The sequence below is a fragment of the Pseudophryne corroboree genome, chromosome 6 (genome assembly GCF_028390025.1).
Source record: "Pseudophryne corroboree isolate aPseCor3 chromosome 6, aPseCor3.hap2, whole genome shotgun sequence".
NCBI lineage: Eukaryota > Metazoa > Chordata > Amphibia > Anura > Myobatrachidae > Pseudophryne > Pseudophryne corroboree.
In genome coordinates, this window is record NC_086449.1 from 821540837 (window position 1) to 821568020 (window position 27184).

At 52.5% G+C, this 27184-nt stretch overlaps 1 protein-coding gene, 1 non-coding gene and 1 pseudogene across 4 annotated transcripts in view; all 3 read right to left on the bottom strand.

Moving 5' to 3' along the window:
* Positions 1–27184, bottom strand: part of IPO8 (importin 8) — a 95610-nt gene that overhangs the window by 63011 nt on the left and 5415 nt on the right. For all 3 annotated transcript variants that reach the window (XM_063929177.1, XM_063929178.1, XM_063929179.1), the window contains exons 2-8: positions 22345–22435; positions 20607–20688; positions 18902–19058; positions 18641–18799; positions 17314–17470; positions 3775–3864; positions 2102–2196 (exon numbers count right to left, since the gene is read on the bottom strand). In XM_063929177.1, the coding sequence (XP_063785247.1) occupies positions 2102–2196; positions 3775–3864; positions 17314–17470; positions 18641–18799; positions 18902–19058; positions 20607–20688; positions 22345–22435 (831 nt within the window). The remainder of the gene's footprint in view (positions 1–2101; positions 2197–3774; positions 3865–17313; positions 17471–18640; positions 18800–18901; positions 19059–20606; positions 20689–22344; positions 22436–27184) is intronic.
* LOC134938702 (U5 spliceosomal RNA) lies at positions 6953–7067 on the bottom strand. The gene has a single exon (XR_010181208.1). It is a non-coding gene; the product is annotated as a U5 spliceosomal RNA (small nuclear RNA).
* LOC134938785 (U5 spliceosomal RNA) lies at positions 8686–8793 on the bottom strand (annotated as a pseudogene).

The window sequence follows — 27184 nt, forward strand, 5'->3', positions numbered from 1 at the left end:
TGTAAGCTTCGTTGCAGCCTCCAGCTTCTCATCTGTGACGGGCTTCTGTTGTAAGCTCCTTGCAGATGTAGTTTCTTCCAGCTCTTTGTCTCATCCTGGCTGTGACGGAGCTTCTTCCTGTAAGCTCCGTTCAGTTTGCAGGAGACAGTGGCTGCCTGTGGCTGTGAGGGTGCTCTTTGTGAGGACCGACACGCCATGCGCTGCCTTGTAGCGCCTGTGGCTGTGAGGGTGCTCTTTGTGAGGACCGACACGCCATACGCTGCCTTGCAGCGGCACCATCCCGGACCCAAGTTTTTCCAGAAACTGGGACGGGAAGTGTAAAAATTAAAAATAAAATAAAAATAAAAATCTTCTGAAAAGTGGCCATTGCCACAAGCCGATGTTCATCTGTGAGCACCGAAAAAAACACTGGCAAAGTACACTGAGGTACTTGGGGATATGGAGGGGGGGGGAGAGTCCTAAATTTGAATATTCAGTGCCTTTGTTCGGCTACGCCCGTCCATATCCCAAGAGTACTCCAGTGACCCCTAGTGGATGATAAAGAAATACATCACTTCATTGTACCATGATTTTCCACCCAGGACTTTTTAATGAAAAAAATATACATAATGTATAATAACGGCATGCTCACATCCCAGTCACAGGCCAGTCTGTACTGAGTATTTATGTTACCTAGGACACTGCAAACCTCTCATAACGCATTTAACAGCCTCCTAATCAGTTTGTTTGTTTTTTTAACAAATTTCAAGTATCAGGAATGTGATGGGGCAGATAACGATGTATAAATACAGCCATTCTTTAAGTATAATTAGTGCAGTAGCACATGTTTTATAAACCCCAAACACAGGAGATGGTCTATTGTAACCTTACTGGTGACTCTCAGCATTGGTTACCATAATACTGACGCTCAAGATCACAATTGTAATGCAAGTAGCAATCAATCACTTATATCCTTCAGTAGTTATGAAGCGTCATTATAAAATGTCAACAGTCACAATGTCATCAATCTTATTTTAGCTTAACCCTAACTTGTGTCGACATTTATCACATTTACTTGCTGACGGCATCCCGCTGTTAGGAGACAGCCTATTGTAATATTCCCAAATGTATTGGTAATTGTTTAGCCACATAACTTAGTGGATTACTGGCAGCAGGAGTTTTCATTAAGAGTAAGAAATTGGGAGCACACTCAGGAGGTGAAATTGGTTGGGGGCGATTCCCCCATAATAGCGCATAGTGCCGTCTACAGTGGTTAGAGGTGACCACGGCCCACACACAGTAGCACAGGGGTGGGCAATTAATTTCTATAGGGGGCCACATGAAAAATCTGAAATGTGTTGGGAGGGCCGAACCAATGATGCTGATGTTACTTGCGGTGGGATTATACCGCCTCTGTTAGTACGTGATTCTATACTTAATTGTATGTGGTTGTCCTAATAAATTTGTGGTTTTATGCACTGTGGTGCACACCTCTTCTTTATAATTGAGTTGCACACATTACCTGACTGTGGATACGGGAATAAGGGGAAGACGCCAACCTAATTAAGAAGGTCTTAAGTGCACCAAATCCAGCGCTGGGTATTTATAGGAGAAAATGAAGAGACAATCGAACCTGGGATTTGTAGTTCCACAAGCAGTACTTGTGGTGCTGACTGAGCGGCGCGCTGTCAGGCAAGGAAGGATGACGGATGTATCAGGAGGCGCCTTGGGAACATGCTGGCGGTGACTGACAGGGGAGGCGGGCAACGGGGAACGATTGTGTCCTGCAGGATGCGCTGTGAGTCACTCGTCCTGTGTGCGCCTCAGCCAATAGCATTTCAGTATTGGCTGAGGCACAAACAGGACTGTGATTCACAGCGCGTCCTGCAGGACCCGAGCATCCAGGGTGTGGGCGGAGAGGGGCCGGACAGGGATGGTCAAAGGGCCGTATGTGGCCCGCGGGCCGTACTTTGCCCAGGTCTGCAGTAGCAGATCGGTCACTGCTTAGTGTACAGCAGGTTTACATCATTCCGGAATTTTAAAGTGCCAGCTCCCGATAGCCACCCGTCTATACCCCAGTGTCTACAGCCTCCCCTAGTGGATGAAACAGAAATTACATTACCGTTCAAAGAGGCGCGTGATGATGTGTAGAGCCCACTTCTTACACTTCCACCACACCAGCTCCGGACGCTCGTCTTCATCCACCTGCAAGGTTTCCTAACACAAGAGGGCGCAACAGAGTCATAAAACCCATGCCCACTTAACCATCACAGGTTTTCCTATTATTTCCAATTAGTACATATTGACCCTCATTCCGAGTTGATCGCTAGCTGCTTTCGGTCGCAGCGCAGCGATTAGGTAAAAAAGCGGCACTTCTGCGCATGCGTATGGGGCGCAGTGCGCACGCGCGTCATACTTTCACAACAGCCGATGCAGTTTCACACAAGGTCTAGCGACGCTTTTCAGTCGCACTGCTGGCCACAGAGTGATTGACAGGAAGTGGGTGTTTCTGGGTGGTAACTGACCGTTTTCGGGGAGTGTGTGTAAAAACGCAGGCGTGTCGGATAAAAACGCAGGCGTGGCTTGGTAAACGTAGGCGTGGCTGTACGAACGCAGGGCGTGTTTATGACGTCAAACCAGGAACGAAACAGTCTGCAGTGATCGCTAGCTAGGAGTAGGTCTCGAGCTGCTCAGAAACTGCACAATCTTTTTTTGTAGCCGCTGTGCGATCCTTTCGGTCGCACTTCTGCTAAGCTAAGATACACTCCCAGAGGGCGGCGGCTTAGCGTTTGCACTGCTGCTAAAAGCAGCTAGCGAGCGATCAACTCGGAATGAGAGCCCTTATACTAATTACTGACAATTTTAACAATTATACTCTTTTCGTTAGAATAAGCTTTTAAACACTATCTGCATGGGTTATTCCACTACTGAGGCGTTCATATCTACAGCAGGTACAGAATAAAGGAACAGTAAGGGTCCTAACGTGGGGATATCAGTGGGACTAATGTACAGTCCATCAGGACACTGCAACAGCTGCATGAAGAATGGCCCCAAGCTGTAATTACTCCCTGGATGGAGAAGAATGAAGACCCTTTACTGCCCAGAAAAATATACAGACATCCATTACTGGGCGTGAAGAATTGTTACCGCTCTACATAATCACACCAGGATGCTTCTGGATTCAACTTACCGTAACTCTGCAGTTCCGCACCTTGCAAGCCCTGGCGGAGCATTATTATACACAGGATAAATACATGCATTGTTGTGTTAGAACACAAAGTCTCAGAACGGTCCCTTTAAATGGGAGGGGCTGATGCAGATGTGAATGTACGCAGGTTTGCGTGAATCTGCACTGCGCATGGCCAGAAAATGAGCGCACGCAAATAAGGGAAGGCGTCGTAAAAACGCATTCTGGTTGTCTCTATACATACAACTGAAAAGGCGGAACGGGTTTTGTAAAAGGGCGTCCTGATGTAGGGACAGACCAGTAAGGGCGGGTTTATGCAAATCCAAAGAGGAGGTGCGTCATTTGAACGCAGTAGCTGGCAGGTGCTGATGCAGATGACTTGTGGCAAATGAAACGCATATCTAGCCGATACAGATGCGTACAGCTCTGACTATGTGCGACTATATGCTTCTATTCCGCGCTCGCTTCACTTACTGTACTTGCAACTATTCCAATGCTAACGGAGGAACCCAAATCTCAGGCCATGGAGAAAGTGCGTCATTATTTCCAGCAACGTCAGCAACCCGCTAACGAGTAGTATGACGCAGCTAGCCAGAAATCAGACTTACCGGGGGAACGTCGCGGTCAGCGATGCTGCTGAATATTCCCATCCACTGAGTCATCATCTGATTGTTCACCAGCTGCAGCGGCAGAGTGTACTACAGACAGACAGGGAGAGATGCAGGACATGAGCGTAATATCCCTACTGCAGCGGCAGAGTGTACTACAGACAGACAGGGAGAGATGCAGGACATGAGCACAATATCCTACTGCAGCGGCAGAGTGTACTACAGACAGGGAGAGATGCAGGACATGAGCGCAATATCCCTACTGCAGCGGCAGAGTGTACTACATACAGACAGGGAGAGATGCAGGACATGAGCGCAATACCCCTACTGCAGCGGCAGAGTGTACTACAGACAGACAGGGAGAGATGCAGGACATGAGCGCAATATCCTACTGCAGCGGCAGAGTGTACTACGTACAGACAGGGAGAGATGCAGGACATGAGCGCAATATCCTACTGCAGCGGCAGAGTGTACTACATACAGACAGGGAGAGATGCAGGACATGAGCGCAATACCCTACTGCAGCAACAGAGTGTACTACAGACAGACAGGGAGAGATGCAGGACATGAGCGCAATATCCTACTGCAGCGGCATAGTGTACTACGGACAGACAGGGAGAGATGCAGGACATGAGCGCAATATCCTACTGCAGCGGCATAGTGTACTACGGACAGACAGGGAGAGATGCAGGACATGAGCGCAATATCCTACTGCAGCGGCATAGTGTACTACGGACAGACAGGAAGAGATGCAGGACATGAGCGCAATACCCCCACTGCAGCGGCAGAGTGTACTACGGACAGACAGGGAGAGATGCAGGACATGAGCACAATATCCTACTGCAGCGGCATAGTGTACTACGGACAGACAGGAAGAGATGCAGGACATGAGCGCAATACCCCCACTACAGCGGCATAGTGTACTACGGACAGACAGGGAGAGATGCAGGACATGAGCGCAATATCCTACTGCAGCGGCAGAGTGTACTACGGACAGACAGGAAGAGATGCAGGACATGAGCGCAATAATAGGATTTTGGTACTTACCAGGTAAATCCTTTTCTTTGAATCCATAGGGGGCACTGGAGTACTCTTGGGATATGGACGGGCGGAGCCGAACAAAGGCACTGAATATTCAAATTTAGGACCCTCCCACCCCTCCATATCCCCGAGTACCTCAGTGTACTATCTCAGTGTTTTTTACTGAGCGAACAGGAACGATATAGAGAGGTTGACAATGGAGAATACCTATACATAACGGACAACAACAATGTTGACCCATAACCTTACTGTCAACTAAACAGTTGACGCCATAACCGATAGAACTTTATAATTTGAACCAATCGGTGAAAATGTGTTACCATAAGCTCCTCTGAGCTTAATATCAATCAAGTAAAACTTGTTACCCTAAGCTCCCTTGAGCTTAAAACAACCCAGGTAAACTGCTCTGGGTGGGCGTCCAGTGCCCCCTATGGATTCAAAGAAAAGGATTTACCTGGTAAGTACCAAAATCCTATTTTCTTTTTCATCCACTAGGGGTCACTGGAGTACTCTTGGGACGTACCAAAGCTTCCCTCGTGGGCGGGAGAGCTGTTTGATACTTGTAACAGTAGGCAGCCCAAGGCTAGATGCTGATGGCGCCCCATTTATAACGTGTAAACGTGCACCAACATGGTGCACATGAAGGCTATATAGCCGCGTTTTAGACACTCCACGACCCACTGGGTCTGACATTCCCACAGAACCTGTGGGATGAGTTATTACTGACGTAGGCGATTGTAACCTAGCCTTAAAGTAAGCCTGACTTGTAGTCATTATTATTACCCAACTGGATAATGTCTGCTGAGAAACTGGCTAACCCCAGTTGGCAGTATCATAGAGAACAAACAACGTATTCATATCACGTACTGTTGACGTTCGGGACATATATAAACGCGTAATGCGTGTACCACATTCAGAATTCTAGAATGTGCTGTCCACACAGGAACCCCTATTGGTACATTGATGTGAAGAATACGAAAGCGTGATTCGTCCGAAGATCTGCTTTGTCATGAGAAAACTGAAATACGGTGGCTTGGAATACAAGGCACCCAAATATGAAAACAGAACCCTTGCCGAAGCCAAGGCTAGAAGAAAAATGTTTTCCCAAAGTGAGAAACTTAATTCCCATTTGTTGAAGGGTTCAAAATATGAAAACTGTAAGAAATCTGAACCCAACTTCAAGTCGCCTGGCGCTGTAGGTGGGAGAAATAGAGTGTGAACTTTGATGACACCTTGTAGAAAGATGTGTACAGACGCAAACAGAAGCAAACGTCTTTGAAAATAAGTTTACCACACAGATACCTGCACTCTTCGTGCAGATCCACGCAGTTTTCCATCCCATCCCGTTTAACAGAATACGGGTTACTTGAAGGATGATGTTGGAACTTCCGAGGTTTACAACCTATGTAAGCACACGAAATTTTGTAAAAATGAGCTGCCTTAAACGGCTTACTATTTCGTAACATGGTTAGTATAACCGATACTGTAATGCTCAATTTCTTAAGAGGGCGGTCTGAACCCTCACCCCGTCAACCGCAGCTGCGGTACTTAGATAATAGGTACATAGGTAACTATGGGTAAACTAACGTTCCCTGATGTAACAGGTTGGACGTATTATGAGCGGGCCAAGATCGTGTGCAAGTATTCCTTGAAAATTCGAGAAGCAAACTTCTCCGAAACCCATGAGATACCACCAGTATGACTGTGACAAACTGTCTTATGATCCGTTTTGACAACGGAGAGAGCAGCGGAAAATGGTGGAGCCAGATACACGATGCTGAATGACCACATGAATGTGAGAGACTCCACCGCCACTGCCCTTGTGATCTGTTTTGTACACATACTGAGCTTTCGTAATTGTGGCGAGATGCCATCATGTATACTTGAGGGTAACCCCCTTCTGTGGACTCACATATGAAACACCTCTAGATTTAATGTCCAGTTTTCAGGATCCAAATCCTGACGGGTGAGATCCTCTGTCTAACAGATGTCCACTCACATAATGATCTCTTGACATTTTCACATAATGGTGTTCTGAGCCATTGAGGATTTGAGTTACCTGCCGCATTGCCATGCGGCTACTTGGTTCTCACTGGTTGTTGTGTATGCAACTGCCGTTGCCTTGTTTGACTGCTTAAGGCCAGCGTGAGACAGGCATCAAAAATTTACATGAAACTCATGGTTGTTCCTCTCCACAGCAATCTTTAGTACAAGGCGAAAGATTTATTCGTCCTGAAGAGAAACCAGAGTATATACCTGGTCCGACTGAAAGCGAATCATGTATAGCATTGTAAAATGCACAGAGTTCTAGGACATATATCGACAGCAATCTGTCGTGTTTTAGAACCTTTGTTGCTGATTTTAACTACAAATCCTGACCCTCTGCGACTGTCGTCCAGAGTATATGCACCCTTTTCCCTCTGTGGGAAATGCGAGTGAAGGGTGGCGAACTAAATTGAAAAACCCATCGTTATTCTTAATAGGTGAATACACCAATGTACCGCTAGTGTGCGTGCTTTGCACTAATTACTAGACGTACATTTGTTATTGCTGGTGTAGTAGGTAAAAGTCTTTGATTTACCGTATTTATCATCTTACCTAGGCCTTGACATCGTTTAGACGGAATTAGATGCGATTGTTTTCGAACTTGATCTGCTACCGCAGTATACCTTAGTAGCGCAAGTTAGAGGAACTTTGTTGAGACAGAGTTCTTATGTGAGATGAGCTATCATCCCAACATCACTTTTGGTAAATACCCAAAGCGATAAGCAACGGTAGACATGAAATGGTTAATGGTTGTGGCGAATTGCAAACGCTAAAACCTGTGATGAACAAACCGGAATGGGTATATACGCATTGTGAAGATCAAATGCCAGTATTCAATTTTGTGGCTCCAATATGTCAATACTACCCGCAGCAAATCCATTTTCAAACTGCAGTAAGTGATTTGCTGATTGAAACTGCGACGGAGCTGTATGGATTGGTTCCCCCAACCAGAGGGGAATAAGCCACCCTGACTCTGCCTGTATTATAAAGACAGCTGAAACCCAGTAGAAACCAAATGGCTACCTGCCAATCCGTTCGACAGAGGCAGTCATGTCCCTGTTGAAGTCTGGAAACCCCGCAAAGGTAACATGTAAAGACGCGCTCCCACAATTGGAAAAGAGGTCATCAAACTACTGGCTTGCAGACCGTAGCGACCTGTCGTTACAAGGCGTGAGTGTGTGTATCACCGCCTTGAAAACTGAAGTCTAAAGGGATTAAATGCCGGCACAAGAATTCCGTTTCGATTAACGGCTGAATATCAAATGTAGGACCAACAAGCTGTGGCCTTGTGCTGAACTGGCGACGATGAAACGTCGTTAGAAGCTTTACAGATATACTCTGTAGCTTCTTTTAACCGTAATGTCTAGTGACCCAAATGTTTCATGGGTCTTTATAATGTTTGACACAGACGCATTTACCAATGTCGGATGGCGTCATATTGTAAACGATTAAATAGTGGTCAAAGTCTACTAAGTGGAACAATGGAGACCTTGACTCCCTGTAATTTAGCAATGTATGTTGGCAACAACCCTGCACTATCTGAGTGCAGGTCTAATGAACCCTTCTCACTCGTAGTTATCTGTGTGAGATTTGACATAGAATCGTGCATTACATTAGAAGACCAGTTAAATAAACACTGTGGTACCCAAAGGGAATTCCTTTGGAAAACTGTCTTTTGTTAGAGCTGGCGGAATAACTTCCGAGACTCCGATGCCAATGTTATTTTTAGTCTGCACTAGAGCCTTATTCGCTATGCAGACAGACACCCCAATAGGCCACGGACAGCCATTGCACGCCTTATGACGTTATCATGTCATATATATATATTGTATTGGTGAACAGCAAAATAATATTAACTCAAGGTTGATTCTCTCTACGGAAATCTTTAGGAAAAACAAAAGATTTATTCGCTGTGAAGAAAAAACAGAGTAATCTTTATGTGAAAAGCAGTTCACATGGCCTATGAAACCCGAACCAAATTCCTACTAACCCCCCTACGCCTCTGGTGGCTTAGAGATGTAGGGCAGGAATGTTCTAGAATCATGTAGAAAAACAGTTTACATGGCTTACTTATGCTGATTAAAAATTCCCACTAACACCCCTGCGCCTCTGGTGGCTCAGAGATGTAGGGCAGGAATGTTCCAGAATCACAAACTGGAAAACAACAGGCAGCATGGTTAAAATGGCCCCTTTGCCATGCTGACCTTTCCGTATAGGTTATTATACAGTATAACCACAGGACGGTTACAACTGTTCTATGAATAAATATATACATAAGCTGATAGGCCATTATCACACCAGACATTAATATTAATATATTAATATAGGCTCCCTCGCCTTGTTAATCGCAGCCATTAATATAGGTTCAACTCTGAAAATCACAGCCAGTAATATAGTTCAATTATTACTGTCAGTACCGGTAACAAGCTTATATCTGTGATAGATATATATATATATATATATATACCCAGCTGGTCATATATCCGCCAGCTTCCACCGTGCCTCTTCCCCCCCTATGATCATCTGCGGGAAGCCTGCACTTGTGATCGTCTCTGTACTGAGACTGATGGGCGGCCGGACGTAGCTGGGCGGCCGTGTTGGAAGCCTGCCCTGGCATTTGTGTATGCAGGCCGGGACGGAGCGGCGGTCATACTGGTACTAAGTATGGCTTACCTGCTGTGCAGCCGTACGGAGCCCAGTGTGCGGCAGGACGGAGCTGGCGGCTACCGGAGCGCTGGGACGGGCGGCCTGATGTCAGACGGAGCAGCTGCTTCGTATGATCTCCCCCTGCTGTGCGGCAGGAGGGAGCTTGGCGGCGACCGGAGCGCTGGGACGGGCGTTTGATGACCCCGTCTTGATACATAGCGGCTGTTTAGCGTCGTCTGATCTCCCCCTGCTATGCGGCAGGACGGAGTTGGCGGCTGCCGGGGGACGGCTTGTCTCCTCAGAAGGTAGTGGCTGGCTTGGCGGGTATGAGCTCCCCCTGCTGTGCGGCGGGACGGAGCTGTATTGTATTAACCTACTGCACCTTAACCCACACATAGCGGGGCGGCAGCCTGCGCTGACCGCCCCGCTCCCCAGCCTACCTTTCTGTAACTTCTGGCTGTGACGGGACTTTCTGTATAAGCTCCGGCCAGCTGCAGTGGTGTGACTCATGGCTGCAACGGCCTTCTGTAAGCTCCGTCAGCTCTGTAGTCCTGGCTGTGACGGGGCTTCTATGTCTGTAAGCTCCGTCCAGCTCCAGTCAGCTTCCAGTGATCTATGGCTGCGACGGCTTCTTGCAAGCCCGTCCAGCTCTCTAGTCCTGGCTGCTGTTTGTAGAAGCAGTGCTGTCTGTGGCCGTGAGGGTGCTCTTTGTGAGGACCGACACGCCATGCTGTCTGTGGCTGTGAGGGTGCTCTTTGTGAGGACCGACACGCCATGCGCTGCCCGTGCAGCGGCACTATCCCGGACCCATGTTTTTCCAGAAACTGGGAAGGGATGTGCTAAGTGTAAAAATAAAAATAAAAATAAAAATCCAAGTGTGGCTATACCACAAGCCGATGTTCGTGCTGTGAGCACCGAAAAAACACTGAGATAGTACACTGAGGTACTCGGGGATATGGAGGGGTGGGAGGGTCCTAAATTTGAATATTCAGTGCCTTTGTTCGGCTCCGCCCGTCCATATCCCAAGAGTACTCCAGTGACCCCTAGTGGATGAAAAAGAAACCCCCACTGCAGCGGCAGAGTGTACTACAGACAGACAGGAAGAGATGCAGGACATGAGCGCAATATCCCTACTGCAGCGGCAGAGTGTACTACGTACAGACAGGGAGAGATGCAGGACATGAGCGCAATATCCTACTGCAGCGGCAGAGTGTACTACGTACAGACAGGGAGAGATGCAGGACGTGAGCGCAATATCCCTACTGCAGCGGCAGAGTGTACTACGTACAGACAGGGAGAGATGCAGGACATGAGCGCAATACCCCTACTGCAGCGGCAGAGTGTACTACGTACAGACAGGGAGAGATGCAGGACATGAGCGCAATACCCCCACTGCAGCGGCAGAGTGTACTACAGACAGACAGGAAGAGATGCAGGACATGAGCGCAATACCCCTACTGCAGCGGCAGAGTGTACTACAGACAGACAGGGAGAGATGCAGGACATGAGCGCAATATCCTACTGCAGCGGCATAGTGTACTACGGACAGACAGGGAGAGAAGCAGGACGTGAGCGCAATACCCCTACTGCAGCGGCAGAGTGTACTACAGACAGACAGGAAGAGATGCAGGACATGAGCGCAATACCCCCACTGCAGCGGCAGAGTGTACTACAGACAGACAGGGAGAGATGCAGGACATGAGCGCAATATCCTACTGCAGCGGCAGAGTGTACTACGGACAGACAGGAAGAGATGCAGGACGTGAGCGCAATACCCCTACTGCAGCGGCAGAGTGTACTACAGACAGACAGGGAGAGATGCAGGACATGAGCGCAATACCCCTACTGCAGCGGCAGAGTGTACTACAGACAGACAGGGAGAAATGCAGGACATGAGCGCAATACCCCTACTGCAGCGGCAGAGTGTACTACAGACAGACAGGAAGAGATGCAGGACATGAGCGCAATACCCCCACTGCAGCGGCAGAGTGTACTACAGACAGACAGGGAGAGATGTAGGACATGAGCGCAATACCCCCACTGCAGCGGCATAGTGTACTACAGACAGACAGGGAGAGATGCAGGACATGAGCGCAATACCCCCACTGCAGCGGCAGAGTGTACTACAGACAGACAGGGAGAGATGCAGGACATGAGCGCAATACCCCCACTGCAGCGGCATAGTGTACTACAGACAGACAGGGAGAGATGCAGGACATGAGCGCAATACCCCTACTGCAGCGGCAGAGTGTACTACAGACAGACAGGGAGAGATGCAGGACATGAGCGCAATACCCCTACTGCAGCGGCAGAGTGTACTACAGACAGACAGGAAGAGATGCAGGACATGAGCGCAATACCCCCACTGCAGCGGCAGAGTGTACTACAGACAGACAGGGAGAGATGCAGGACATGAGTGCAATACCCCCACTGCAGCGGCAGAGTGTACTACGGACAGACAGGGAGGGATGCAGTACATGAGCGTAATACCCCCACTGCAGCGGCAGAGTGTACTACGTACAGACAGGGAGAGATGCAGGACATGAGCGCAATACCCCTACTGCAGCGGCAGAGTGTACTACAGACAGACAGGGAGAGATGCAGGACATGAGCGCAATACCCCTACTGCAGCGGCAGAGTGTACTACAGACAGACAGGAAGAGATGCAGGACATGAGCGCAATATCCCCACTGCAGCGGCAGAGTGTACTACGTACAGACAGGGAGAGATGCAGGACGTGAGCGCAATACCCCCACTGCAGCAGCAGAGTGTACTACGTACAGACAGGGAGAGATGCAGGACGTGAGCGCAATACCCTACTGCAGCGGCAGAGTGTACTACGGACAGACAGGGAGAGATGCAGGACGTGAGCGCAATATCCCTACTGCAGCGGCATAGTGTACTACGGACAGACAGGGAGAGAAGCAGGACGTGAGCGCAATACCCCCACTGCAGCAGCAGAGTGTACTACGTACAGACAGGGAGAGATGCAGGACGTGAGCGCAATACCCTACTGCAGCGGCATAGTGTACTACAGACAGACAGGAAGAGATGCAGGACATGAGCGCAATATCCCTACTGCAGCAGCAGAGTGTACTACAGACAGACAGGAAGAGATGCAGGACATGAGCGCAATATCCCTACTGCAGCGGCATAGTGTACTACGGACAGACAGGGAGAGATGCAGGACGTGAGCGCAATATCCCTACTGCAGCGGCATAGTGTACTACAGACAGACAGGAAGAGATGCAGGACATGAGCGCAATACCCCTACTGCAGCGGCAGAGTGTACTACGGACAGACAGGGAGAGATGCAGGACGTGAGCGCAATACCCTACTGCAGCGGCAGAGTGTACTACGGACAGACAGGGAGAGATGCAGGACATGAGCGCAATACCCTACTGCAGCGGCAGAGTGTACTACAGACAGACAGGAAGAGATGCAGGACATGAGCGCAATACCCTACTGCAGCGGCAGAGTGTACTACGGACAGACAGGGAGAGATGCAGGACATGAGCGCAATACCCCTACTGCAGCGGCAGAGTGTACTACGTACAGACAGGGATAGATGCAGGACATGAGCGCAATATCCCTACTGCAGCGACAGAGTGTACTACGGACAGACAGGGAGAGATGCAGGACATGAGCGCAATATCCCCACTGCAGCGGCAGAGTGTACTACAGACAGACAGGGAGAGATGCAGGACATGAGCGCAATACCCCTACTGCAGCGGCAGAGTGTACTACAGACAGACAGGGAGAGATGCAGGACATGAGCGCAATACCCCTACTGCAGCGGCAGAGTGTACTACAGACAGACAGGGAGAGATGCAGGACATGAGCGCAATACCCCTACTGCAGCGGCAGAGTGTACTACAGACAGACAGGAAGAGATGCAGGACATGAGCGCAATACCCCCACTGCAGCGGCAGAGTGTACTACAGACAGACAGGGAGAGATGTAGGACATGAGCGCAATACCCCCACTGCAGCGGCATAGTGTACTACAGACAGACAGGGAGAGATGCAGGACATGAGCGCAATACCCCCACTGCAGCGGCATAGTGTACTACAGACAGACAGGGAGAGATGCAGGACATGAGCGCAATACCCCTACTGCAGCGGCAGAGTGTACTACAGACAGACAGGGAGAGATGCAGGACATGAGCGCAATACCCCTACTGCAGCGGCAGAGTGTACTACAGACAGACAGGAAGAGATGCAGGACATGAGCGCAATACCCCCACTGCAGCGGCAGAGTGTACTACAGACAGACAGGGAGAGATGCAGGACATGAGCGCAATACCCCCACTGCAGCGGCAGAGTGTACTACGGACAGACAGGGAGGGATGCAGTACATGAGCGTAATACCCCCACTGCAGCGGCAGAGTGTACTACGTACAGACAGGGAGAGATGCAGGACATGAGCGCAATACCCCTACTGCAGCGGCAGAGTGTACTACAGACAGGGAGAGATGCAGGACATGAGCGCAATACCCCTACTGCAGCGGCAGAGTGTACTACAGACAGACAGGAAGAGATGCAGGACATGAGCGCAATATCCCCACTGCAGCGGCAGAGTGTACTACGTACAGACAGGGAGAGATGCAGGACGTGAGCGCAATACCCCCACTGCAGCAGCAGAGTGTACTACGTACAGACAGGGAGAGATGCAGGACGTGAGCGCAATACCCTACTGCAGCGGCAGAGTGTACTACGGACAGACAGGGAGAGATGCAGGACGTGAGCGCAATATCCCTACTGCAGCGGCATAGTGTACTACGGACAGACAGGGAGAGAAGCAGGACGTGAGCGCAATACCCCCACTGCAGCAGCAGAGTGTACTACGTACAGACAGGGAGAGATGCAGGACATGAGCGCAATACCCCTACTGCAGCGGCAGAGTGTACTACAGACAGACAGGGAGAGATGCAGGACGTGAGCGCAATACCCTACTGCAGCGGCATAGTGTACTACGGACAGACAGGGAGAGATGCAGGACGTGAGCGCAATATCCCTACTGCAGCGGCAGAGTGTACTACGGACAGAAAGGGAGAGATGCAGGACATGAGCGCAATATCCCCACTGCAGCGGCAGAGTGTACTACGTACAGACAGGGAGAGATGCAGGACATGAGCGCAATACCCCTACTGCAGCGGCAGAGTGTACTACAGACAGACAGGAAGAGATGCAGGACATGAGCGCAATACCCCCACTGCAGCGGCAGAGTGTACTACGGACAGACAGGGAGGGATGCAGTACATGAGCGTAATACCCCCACTGCAGCGGCAGAGTGTACTACGTACAGACAGGGAGAGATGCAGGACATGAGCGCAATACCCCTACTGCAGCGGCAGAGTGTACTACAGACAGACAGGGAGAGATGCAGGACATGAGCGCAATACCCCTACTGCAGCGGCAGAGTGTACTACAGACAGACAGGAAGAGATGCAGGACATGAGCGCAATATCCCCACTGCAGCGGCAGAGTGTACTACGTACAGACAGGGAGAGATGCAGGACGTGAGCGCAATACCCCCACTGCAGCAGCAGAGTGTACTACGTACAGACAGGGAGAGATGCAGGACGTGAGCGCAATACCCTACTGCAGCGGCAGAGTGTACTACAGACAGACAGGAAGAGATGCAGGACATGAGCGCAATATCCCCACTGCAGCGGCAGAGTGTACTACGTACAGACAGGGAGAGATGCAGGACGTGAGCGCAATACCCCCACTGCAGCAGCAGAGTGTACTACGTACAGACAGGGAGAGATGCAGGACGTGAGCGCAATACCCTACTGCAGCGGCAGAGTGTACTACGGACAGACAGGGAGAGATGCAGGACGTGAGCGCAATATCCCTACTGCAGCGGCATAGTGTACTACGGACAGACAGGGAGAGAAGCAGGACGTGAGCGCAATACCCCCACTGCAGCAGCAGAGTGTACTACGTACAGACAGGGAGAGATGCAGGACATGAGCGCAATACCCCTACTGCAGCGGCAGAGTGTACTACAGACAGACAGGGAGAGATGCAGGACGTGAGCGCAATACCCTACTGCAGCGGCATAGTGTACTACGGACAGACAGGGAGAGATGCAGGACGTGAGCGCAATATCCCTACTGCAGCGGCAGAGTGTACTACGGACAGAAAGGGAGAGATGCAGGACATGAGCGCAATATCCCCACTGCAGCGGCAGAGTGTACTACAGACAGACAGGAAGAGATGCAGGACATGAGCGCAATATCCCTACTGCAGCGGCAGAGTGTACTACAGACAGACAGGAAGAGATGCAGGACATGAGCGCAATACCCCTACTGCAGCGGCAGAGTGTACTACAGACAGACAGGGAGAGATGCAGGACGTGAGCGCAATATCCCCACTGCAGCGGCAGAGTGTACTACAGACAGACAGGGAGAGATGCAGGACATGAGCGCAATACCCCCACTGCAGCAGCAGAGTGTACTACGTACAGACAGGGAGAGATGCAGGACGTGAGCGCAATACCCTACTGCAGCGGCATAGTGTACTACGGACAGACAGGGAGAGATGCAGGACGTGAGCGCAATATCCCTACTGCAGCGGCATAGTGTACTACGGACAGACAGGGAGAGATGCAGGACGTGAGCGCAATATCCCTACTGCAGCGGCAGAGTGTACTACGGACAGACAGGGAGAGATGCAGGACATGAGCGCAATACCCCTACTGCAGCGGCAGAGTGTACTACGTACAGACAGGGAGAGATGCAGGACATGAGCGCAATACCCTACTGCAGCGGCAGAGTGTACTACGGACAGAAAGGGAGAGATGCAGGACATGAGCGCAATACCCCCACTGCAGCGGCAGAGTGTACTACAGACAGACAGGGAGAGATGCAGGACATGAGCGCAATACCCCTACTGCAGCGGCATAGTGTACTACGGACAGACAGGGAGAGATGCAGGACGTGAGCGCAATATCCCTACTGCAGCGGCATAGTGTACTACGGACAGACAGGGAGAGATGCAGGACGTGAGCGCAATATCCCTACTGCAGCGGCATAGTGTACTACAGACAGACAGGAAGAGATGCAGGACATGAGCGCAATACCCCTACTGCAGCGGCAGAGTGTACTACGGACAGACAGGGAGAGATGCAGGACGTGAGCGCAATACCCTACTGCAGCGGCAGAGTGTACTACAGACAGACAGGAAGAGATGCAGGACATGAGCGCAATACCCTACTGCAGCGGCAGAGTGTACTACGGACAGACAGGGAGAGATGCAGGACGTGAGCGCAATACCCTACTGCAGCGGCAGAGTGTACTACAGACAGACAGGAAGAGATGCAGGACATGAGCGCAATACCCTACTGCAGCGGCAGAGTGTACTACAGACAGACAGGGAGAGATGCAGGACATGAGCGCAATACCCCACTGCAGCGGCAGAGTGTACTACATACAGACAGGGAGAGATGCAGGACATGAGCGCAATACCCCCACTGCAGCGGCAGAGTGTACTATGGACAGACAGGGAGAGATGCAGGACATGAGCGCAATACCCCCACTGCAGCGGCAGAGTGTACTACAGACAGACAGGGAGAGTCATCGGCATGGGTCTAATGTATGCAGGTAGGGATAAGAGGGATAATGTCGCTGTAGGACTTTTCCCAGCTTCCACACTAGGACTGGTTATAGAGGGCCATTGTTCTGGTCTCTGCCGCCTATTCCCCATATCTCCTCCTAGAGCCCTGCAGTCGGGCAGACGGGCACATGTAATACCTTTAAGCATGAGCCGTCTCTCTATACAGCGCAGCCAATAGTCTTACCTGGATGAGGGCATAGAATATCTTCAGGATCTGTTTCTGCATCAGCACCGAGTAGTGGGTGGGGTCTGGGAAAAGCTGGACGATCTGCTGCTGGAGGCGGGGTAAGAAGATCTGCATGGCGGTAATCAGCGGCGTCCGCTCATCCGCCTTCTTGTACCTGGAGGGGAATAACGATTTGTTAAAGTGGTGCAGTGAAATAATAACAGCCATGGAGACGTTGTTCTGACACTCTGGGGCTTATTTACTAAGCGCATCCTGGCGTGTGTCTATTTACAGAGTTAAACAGCAAAAGAAAATGAGTAAATAAAAAAGGTAGAAATACAGTAGTAGAACAGGCGATCACTCATCCTCAGCTTATAGGTCTAGTCAGTGATTACAACAAATTCTAATATCAGTACTCTCCAAGTACTCACTGCCCGCTCCATAGCACCCTCTTCCTTCTCGCCCGCAGACCCCCAACCCACCATGTTCATCACTGTACCCCAAACTCCTTCATGATCGCTCCCTGCCCCTTTCCCCCACCTCCCCATGCTCACACCCCTACCTCACCCCACTCCCCATGCTCGCACCCTGCACTACCCTCCTTTCCTGCTCTGCCCACCACCGTGCTTGCACCATGACCAACTCCCCCCTCCCATGCTCGAGTCCTGATAATACTCACTTCCTCCCACCTCCCCACACTCTCTCTGAACCCCCCTTCTCATACTCGCTCCCTGAACCCCCTCTCCATACTCACTCCCTACTCCCTTCCCATACTCGCTCTCTGGGCCCACCTTCCCACACTCGCTCTCTGGGCCCGCCTCCCCACACTCGCTCTCTGGGCCCCCCTCCCCACACTCGCTCTCTGGGCCCCCCTCCCCACACTCGCTCTCTGGGCCCCCCTCCCCACACTCGCTCCCTGGGCCCCCCTCCCCACACTCGCTCCCTGGGCCCCCCTCCCCACACTCGCTCCCTGGGCCCCCCTCCCCACACTCGCTCCCTGGGCCCCCCTCCCCACACTCGCTCCCTGGGCCCCCCTCCCCACACTCGCTCCCTGGGCCCCCCTCCCCACACTCGCTCTCTGGGCCCCCCTCCCCACACTCGCTCTCTGGGCCCCCCTCCCCACACTCGCTCTCTGGGCCCCCCTCCCCACACTCGCTCTCTGGGCCCCCCTTCCCACACTCACTCCCTGAACCCCCCTTCCCACACTCGCCTTCTACCCTCTCTACCTTCCCTCCTCCATTACTCATACCCCCTCTCCCCTCATTACTACCGCCCACTATCTAACCTCACAATCATACTGACTTTCCACAGCCCACTCACACTCTCATAACAACCTTTTACTCACTCGTAGGTCTTCACCAGCTGGTAGAGACAGAGGAGGCTGCCCAGCCAACCCCCGACGTTTTGCGATTGCAGGTAGAACCCGATCTTATCCACCACTCCGGTCCATCGGCCAGGGAAGTCGTGTTTTATGATGACACGTAAGCAGAGCGTCAGCTGAGCCCTAGGAACATTATTACACATAGTAATCAGGGTCTTCACACCTCCTGCATAACATACACACACAGGGGAGCAGGCGTCACGCCTCTAGCGGTCCTCGGCATACCTCACGAGGTCAGGAGAACGGATGATCCCCTCCACAATGTTCTCACGGATCTGATGCCGATCGTTTTCATGAATATTGAAAGGGAAGATGATTTCTCCGGGCATCGGTTCCCTGTCTGGCCAATATTGTGTCACCATGTTCTTCAGATAGATGGCGGCTGTCACAGACAGGGAGATAAGCACTACAGGCACTGGCCAGACTACCAGTAGGATATTGCTGTGCCGCTGCACCGGATAGAGGGAAGCTGCTAGTGTAGCCCGCCCCTTCCTGCCATCCACCACTCCCCAGACTACCAGTATGATATTGCTGTGCCGCCGCACCAGATGGAAGTTAGCCGCTAGTGTAGCCAGCCCCTTCCTGCCATCATCCACCCTCCAGACTACCAGTATGATATTGCTGTGCCGCCGCACCAGATGGAGGTAAGCCGCTAGTGTAGCCCGCCCCTTCCTGCCATCACCCATCCTCCAGACTACCAGTATAATATTGCTGTGCCGCCGCACCAGACAGAGGGAAGCTGCTAGTGTAGCCCGCCCCTTCCTGCCATCACCCACCCTCCAGACTACCAGTATGATATTGCTGTGCCGCCGCACCAGACAGAGGGTAGCTGCTAGTGTAGCCCGCCCCTTCCTGCTATCACCCATCCTCCAGACTACTAGTATAATATTGCTGTGCCGCCGCACCAGATGGAGGTAAGCCGCTAGTGTAGCCCGCCCCTTCCTGCCATCACCCACCCTCCAGACTACCAGTATGATATTACTGTGCCGCAGCACCAGATAGAGGTAAGCTGCTAGTGTAGCCCGTCCCTTCCTGCCATCACCCACCCTCCAGACTACTAGTATAATATTGCTGTGCCGCCACACCAGACAGAGGGAAGCTGCTAGTGTAGCCCGCCCCTTCCTGCTATCACCCATCCTCCAGACTACTAGTATAATATTGCTGTGCCGTTGCACCAGATAGAGGGAAGCTGCTAGTGTAGCCCGCCCCTTCCTGCCATCACCCACCCTCCAGACTACCAGTATGATATTGCTGTGCCGCCGCACCAGACAGAGGGAAGCTGCTAGTGTAGCCCGCCCCTTCCTGCCATCACCCACCCTCCAGACTACTAGTATAATATTGCTGTGCCGTTGCACCAAATGTAGTGTTCATTCTAGCACCCTGCACCTTTCAAATACTGTGCAGTTCCTCTTTCCTGCCTGGGGTGTCGCTCTCTGCTCTGGTTCTTCTCAGCACATACAGGTCTGTATCACAGCACTGAGTAACAGATCAGAGTGTGCCGAGAAGCACCAGAGCAGAGAGCGACACTCCCGGCAGGAAAGAGGAACTGCATAGATTTTGAAAGGTGCAGGGTGCTAGAATGAACACTAAGATGGAGGTAAGCTGCTAGTGTAGCCCGCCCCTTCCTGCCATCACCCACCCTCCAGACTACCAGTATAATATTGCTGTGCCATTGCACCAGATGGAGGTAAGCCGCTAGTGTAGTTCACCCTTCCCTGCCATCACCCACCCTCCAGACTACCAGTATGATATTGCTGTGCCGCCGCACCAGATAGAGGGAAGCTGCTAGTGTAGTTCACCCCTCCCTGCCATCACCCACCCCCCAGACTACTCTTATGATATTGCTGTGCCGCTGCCCAGGGGGGGTGGTAAACTGCTAGAGTAACAGCCCCTTCCTCCTATCCACCACATGCACCGTAGAGGCGCTTACCTGCCTGGCGCACAGGAAATTCAACCTGATCGGACACGATGATCTGCAGCAACGTTGGGGCAAAGCTGATGATCTTGTACGACTAGGAAAGAAAACACATTCTTGTATATATTCTGGCTTTTATGCAGATTAAATGCAAACAAGAAAAGTTGCCCCCTGGGGCAGGAAGCAGTGACAGAGATACCCCATCCTCCTCACTGATATTATACCCCCGGGGCTGGAAGCAGTGACAGAGATACCCCATCCTCCTCACTGATATTATACCCCCGGGGCTGGAAGCAGTGACAGAGATACCCCATCCTCCTCACTGATATTATACCCCCGGGGCTGGAAGCAGTGACAGAGATACCCCATCCTCCTCACTGACATTATACCCCCGGGACAGGAAGCAGTGACAGAGATACCCCATCCTCCTCACTGACATTATACCCCCGGGACAGGAAGCAGGGACACAGATACCCCATCCTCCTCACTGATATTATACCCCCGGGGCAGGAAGCAGGGCCACAGATACCCCTGGGGCAGGAAGCAGGGACACAGATACCCCATCCTCCTCACTGATAGTATACCCCTGGGGCAGGAAGCAGTGACACAGATACCCCATCCTCCTCACTGATATTATACCCCTGGGACAGGAAGCATGGCCACAGATACCCCTGGGGCAGGAAGCAGGGACACAGATACCCCATCCTCCTTACTGACATTATCCCCCCTGGGGCAGGAAGCAGGGACACAGATACCCCATCCTCCTTACTGACATTATCCCCCCTGGGACAGGAAGCAGTGACACAGATACCCCATCCTCCTCACTGATATTATACCCCTGGGACAGGAAGCAGGGCCACAGATACCCCTGGGGCAGGAAGCAGGGACACAGATACCCCATCCTCCTTACTGACATTATCCCCCCTGGGGCAGGAAGCAGGGACACAGATACCCCATCCTCCTTACTGACATTATCCCCCCTGGGGCAGGAAGCAGGGACACAGATACCCCATCCTCCTTACTGACATTATCCCCCCTGGGGCAGGAGGCAGTGACACAGATACCCCTGGGACAGGAAGCAGGGACAGTTACCCCATACTCCTCACTGACATCCCACATGGGGCAAGAAGCAGATGACCAGATACCCCATCCTCCTCACTGACATTATCCCCCCTGGGGCAGGAGGCAGTGACACAGATACCCCTGGGGCAGGAAGCAGAGACACAGATACCCCATCCTCCTCACTGATATTATACCCCTGGGGCAGGAAGCAGTGACACAGATACCCCTGGGACAGGAAGCAGGGCCACAGATATCCCTGGGGCAGGAAGCAGGGACACAGATACCCCATCCTCCTCACTGACATTATCCCCCCTGGGGCAGGAGGCAGTGACACAGATACCCCTGGGGCAGGAAGCAGAGACACAGATACCCCATCCTCCTCACTGATATTATACCCCTGGGGCAGGAAGCAGTGACACAGATACCCCTGGGGCAGGAAGCAGTGACACAGATACCCCATCCTCCTCACTGACATTATCCCCCCTGGGGCAGGAGGCAGTGACACAGATACCCCTGGGGCAGGAAGCAGTGACACAGATACCCCTGGGGCAGGAAGCAGTGACACAGATACCCCATCCTCCTCACTGATAGAACAGCTGTAGATAATTATCACCCTCCTGTGACAGGCAGACATTACCCACTCCTGGGGCAGGAGATTGATGCCCCGGAGGACTAATCCCCCGTCACTCACCTGGTTGAGCTCAGACTCGGCTGCCAGGCGCATCTTGGGGTCGATGGTCCCCCGCAGGGCCTGGATGATCCGGTTCGGGTCCATCTCCAGCCTAAACAACGGGATAAATCACAACGAGCTCATACGGCCGTAAAGGGACAAGCAGTCCGGCAGCTGCGACTGTCGTAAAACCACACAATCCATAGCACTGTACGGAGTACATCGAGCCGAGCCGGTACGGAGCGGCGCAGGGGTCAGATTGTACGGAATGTCTGCCAGGGGATGCCATGCTGAACTGTACGGAATGTCTGCCATGGGATGCCATGCTGAACTGTACGGAATGTCTGCCATGGGATGCCATGCTGAACTGTACGGAATGTCTGCCAGGGGATGCCATGCTGAACTGTACGGAATGGCTCTCCCAGGAGATGCCATGCCCAGCTGTACGGAATGGCTCTGCCAGGGGATGCCATGCTGAACTGTATTCTGTAATTGGGCGCTGCGGAACCCTTGTGGCGCCATATAAATAAAGGATAATAATAATAATAATAATAATAATAACAACAACAACAACAACTGTACGGAAGCTGTACGGAATGGCTCTGCCAGGGAATGCCACTCTCAGCTGTACGGAATGGCTCTGCCAGGGAATGCCACTCTCAGCTGTACGGAATGGCTCTGCCAGGGAATGCCACTCTCAGCTGTACGGAATGGCTCTGCCAGGGAATGCCACTCTCAGCTGTACGGAATGGCTCTGCCAGGGAATGCCACTCTCAGCTGTATGGAATGGCTCTACCAGGGAATGCCACTCTCAGCTATACGGAATGGCTCTGCCAGGGAATGCCATGCTCAGCTGTACGGAATGGCTCTGCCAGGGGATGACACTCTCAGCTGTACGGAATGGCTCTGCCAGGGGATGCCACTCTCAGCTGTACGGAATGGCTCTGCCAGGGAATGCCACTCTCAGCTGTACGGAATGGCTCTGCCAGGGAATGCCACTCTCAGCTGTATGGAATGGCTCTGCCAGGGAATGCCACTCTCAGCTGTACGGAATGGCTCTGCCAGGGAATGCCACTCTCAGCTGTACGGAATGGCTCTGCCAGGGAATGCCACTCTCAGCTGTACGGAATGGCTCTGCCAGGGAATGCCACTCTCAGCTGTACGGAATGGCTCTGCCAGGGGATGCCACTCTCAGCTGTACGGAATGGCTCTGCCAGGGAATGCCACTCTCAGCTGTACGGAATGGCTCTGCCAGGGAATGCCACTCTCAGCTGTACGGAATGGCTCTGCCAGGGAATGCCACTCTCAGCTGTACGGAATGGCTCTGCCAGGGAATGCCACTTTCAGCTGTACGGAATGGCTCTGCCAGGGAATGCCACTCTCAGCTGTACGGAATGGCTCTGCCAGGAGATGCCACTCTCAGCTGTACGGAATGGCTCTGCCAGGAGATGCCACTCTCAGCTGTACGGAATGGCTCTGCCAGGGGATGCCAGGCTCAGCTCTATAGAATGGCTCTGCCAGGAGATGCCACTCTCAGCTGTACGGAATGGCTCTGCCAGGGAATGCCACACTCAGCTGTACGGAATGGCTCTGCCAGGGAATGCCACACTCAGCTGTACGGAATGGCTCTGCCAGGGGATGTCATTCTCAGCTGTACGGAATGGCTCTGCCAGGAGATGCCGCGCTCAGCTGTACGGAATGGCTCTGCCAGGGGATGCCACTCTCTGCTGTATGGAATGGCTCTGCCAGGGGGGCCTTGTGCTGTACGGAACGGCTCTACCAGGGAATGCCACGCTCAGCTGTACGGAATGGCTCTGCCAGGGAATGCCACGCTCAGCTGTACGGAATGGCTCTGCCAGAGGATGCCACGCTCAGCTGTACGGAATGGCTATGCCAGGGGATGCCACTCTCAGCTGTACGGAATGGCTATGCCAGGGGATGCCACTCTCAGCTGTACGGAATGGCTCTGCCAGGGGATGCCACACTCAGCTGTACAGAATGGCTCTGCCAGGGGATGCCACACTCAGCTGTACAGAATGGCTCTGCCAGGGGATGCCACACTCAGCTATACGGAATGGCTCTGCCAGGGGATGCCACACTCAGCTGTACGGAATGGCTCTGCCAGGGGATGCCACTCTCTGCTGTATGGAATGGCTCTGCCAGGGGGGCCTTGTGCTGTACGGAACGGCTCTACCAGGGAATGCCACGCTCAGCTGTACGGAATGGCTCTGCCAGGGAATGCCACGCTCAGCTGTACGGAATGGCTCTGCCAGGGGATGCCACGCTCAGCTGTACGGAATGGCTCTGCCGGGGAGGTCACTCTCAGCTGTACGGAATGGCTCTGCCGGGGAGGTCACTCTCAGCTGTACGGAACGGCTCTACCAGGGAATGCCACGCTCAGCTGTACGGAATGACTGCCAGGGGATGCCATGCTCAGCTGTATAGAATGGCTCTGCCAGGAGATGCCACTCTCAGCTGTACGGAATGGCTCTGCCAGGGAATGCCACTCTCAGCTGTACGGAATGGCTCTGCCAGGGAATGCCACTCTCAGCTGTACGGAATGGCTCTACCAGGGAATGCCACTCTCTGCTGTACGGAATGGCTCTGCCAGGGAATGCCACTCTCAGCTGTACGGAATGGCTCTGCCAGGGGATGCCATGCTCAGCTGTACGGAATGGCTCTGCCAGGGAATGCCACTCTCAGCTGTACGGAATGGCTCTGCCAGGGGATGCTATGCTCAGCTGTACGGAATGGCTCTGCCAGGGGGGCCTTGTGCTGTACGGAACGGCTCTACCAGGGAATGCCACGCTCAGCTGTACGGAATGGCTCTGCCAGGGAATGCCACGCTCAGCTGAACGGAATGGCTCTGCCAGGGGATGCCACGCTCAGCTGTACGGAATGGCTCTGCCGGGGATGTCACTCTCAGCTGTACAGAATGGCTCTACCAGGGAATGCCACACTCAGCTGTACGGAATGGCTCTGCCAGGGAATGCCACACTCAGCTGTATGGAATGGCTCTACCAGGGAATGCCACTCTCAGCTGTACGGAATGGCTCTGCCAGGGAATGCCATGCTCAGCTGTACGGAATGGCTCTGCCAGGGGATGCCACTCTCAGCTGTACGGAATGGCTCTGCCAGGGGATGCCACTCTCAGCTGTACGGAATGGCTCTGCCAGGGGATGCCACTCTCAGCTGTATGGAATGGCTCTACCAGGGAATGCCACTCTCAGCTGTACGGAATGGCTCTGCCAGGGAATGCCACGCTCAGCTGTACGGAATGGCTCTGCCAGGGGATGCCACTCTCAGCTGTACGGAATGGCTCTGCCAGGGAATGCCACGCTCAGCTGTACGGAATGGCTCTGCCAGGGGATGCCACTCTCAGCTGTACGGAATGGCACTGCCAGGGAATGCCATTCTCAGCTGTATAGAATGGCTCTGCCAGGGGATGCCACTCTCAGCTGTACGGAATGGCTCTGCCAGGGAATGCCACTCTCAGCTGTACGGAATGGCTCTACCAGGGAATGCCACTCTCAGCTGTACGGAATGGCTCTGCCTGGGAATGCCACGCTCAGCTGTACGGAATGGCTCTGCCAGGGAATGCCACTCTCAGCTGTACGGAATGGCTCTGCCAGGGAATGCCACTCTCAGCTGTACGGAATGGCTCTGCCAGGGAATGCCACTCTCAGCTGTACGGAATGGCTCTGCCAGGGAATGCCACTCTCAGCTGTACGGAATGGCTCTGCCAGGAGATGCCACTCTCAGCTGTACAGAATGGCTCTGCCAGGGAATGCCACTCTCAGCTGTACGGAATGGCTCTACCAGGGAATGCCACTCTCAGCTGTACGGAATGGCTCTGCCAGGGAATGCCACGCTCAGCTGTACGGAATGGCTCTGCCAGGGAATGCCACTCTCAGCTGTACGGAATGGCTCTGCCAGGGAATGCCACTTTCAGCTGTACGGAATGGCTCTGCCAGGGGATGCCACTCTCAGCTGTACGGAATGGCTCTGCCAGGAGATGCCACTCTCAGCTGTACGGAATGGCTCTGCCAGGGAATGCCACTCTCAGCTGCACAGAATGGCTCTGCCAGGGGATGCCACTCTCAGATGTACGGAATGGCTCTGCCAAGGGATGCCATGCTCAGCTGTATGGAATGGCTCTGCCAGGGGATGCTATGCTCAGCTGTACGGAATGGCTCTGCCGGGGGATGCCATGGTCAGCTGTACCGAATGGCTATGCCAGGGGATGCCACGATCAGCTGTACAGAACGGCTCTGCCAGGGGATGCCATGCTCAGCTGTACGGAATAGGTTCTGCCAGGGGGGCCCCGTGCTGTATGGAACGGCTCTGCCAGGGAATGCCATGCTCAACTGTACGCAGGGGCGGATTGGGAACAAGGGGCCTAATTCTGAGTTGATCGCAGCAGCAAATATTTTAGCAGTTGGGCAAAACCATGGGCACTGCAGGAGGGGGCAGATATAACATGTGCAGAGAGAGTTAGATTTGGGTGGGATGTGTTCAAACTGAAATCTAAATTGCAGTGTAAAAATAAAGCAGCCAGTATTTACCCTGCAAAGAAACAATATAACCCACCCAAATCTAACTCTCTCTGCACATGTTATATTTGCCCCCCCTGCAGTGCACATGGTTTTGCCCAATTGCTAACAAACTTGCTGCTGCGATCAACTCAGCATTACCCCCAAAAAGCGGCCCTGGAAAAATTTGTACTAGTGGCCCCACATGGGCAGCACCAGAGGTGTAAGGTCTAGCCATGGGCCATGGCAGCAGCACGCTCCCCCCAAGACTTTCCAGATAGTGGGCATGTCCAGCACCAAGCTGGAAGTTAAAAAGAAATAAAATTAAA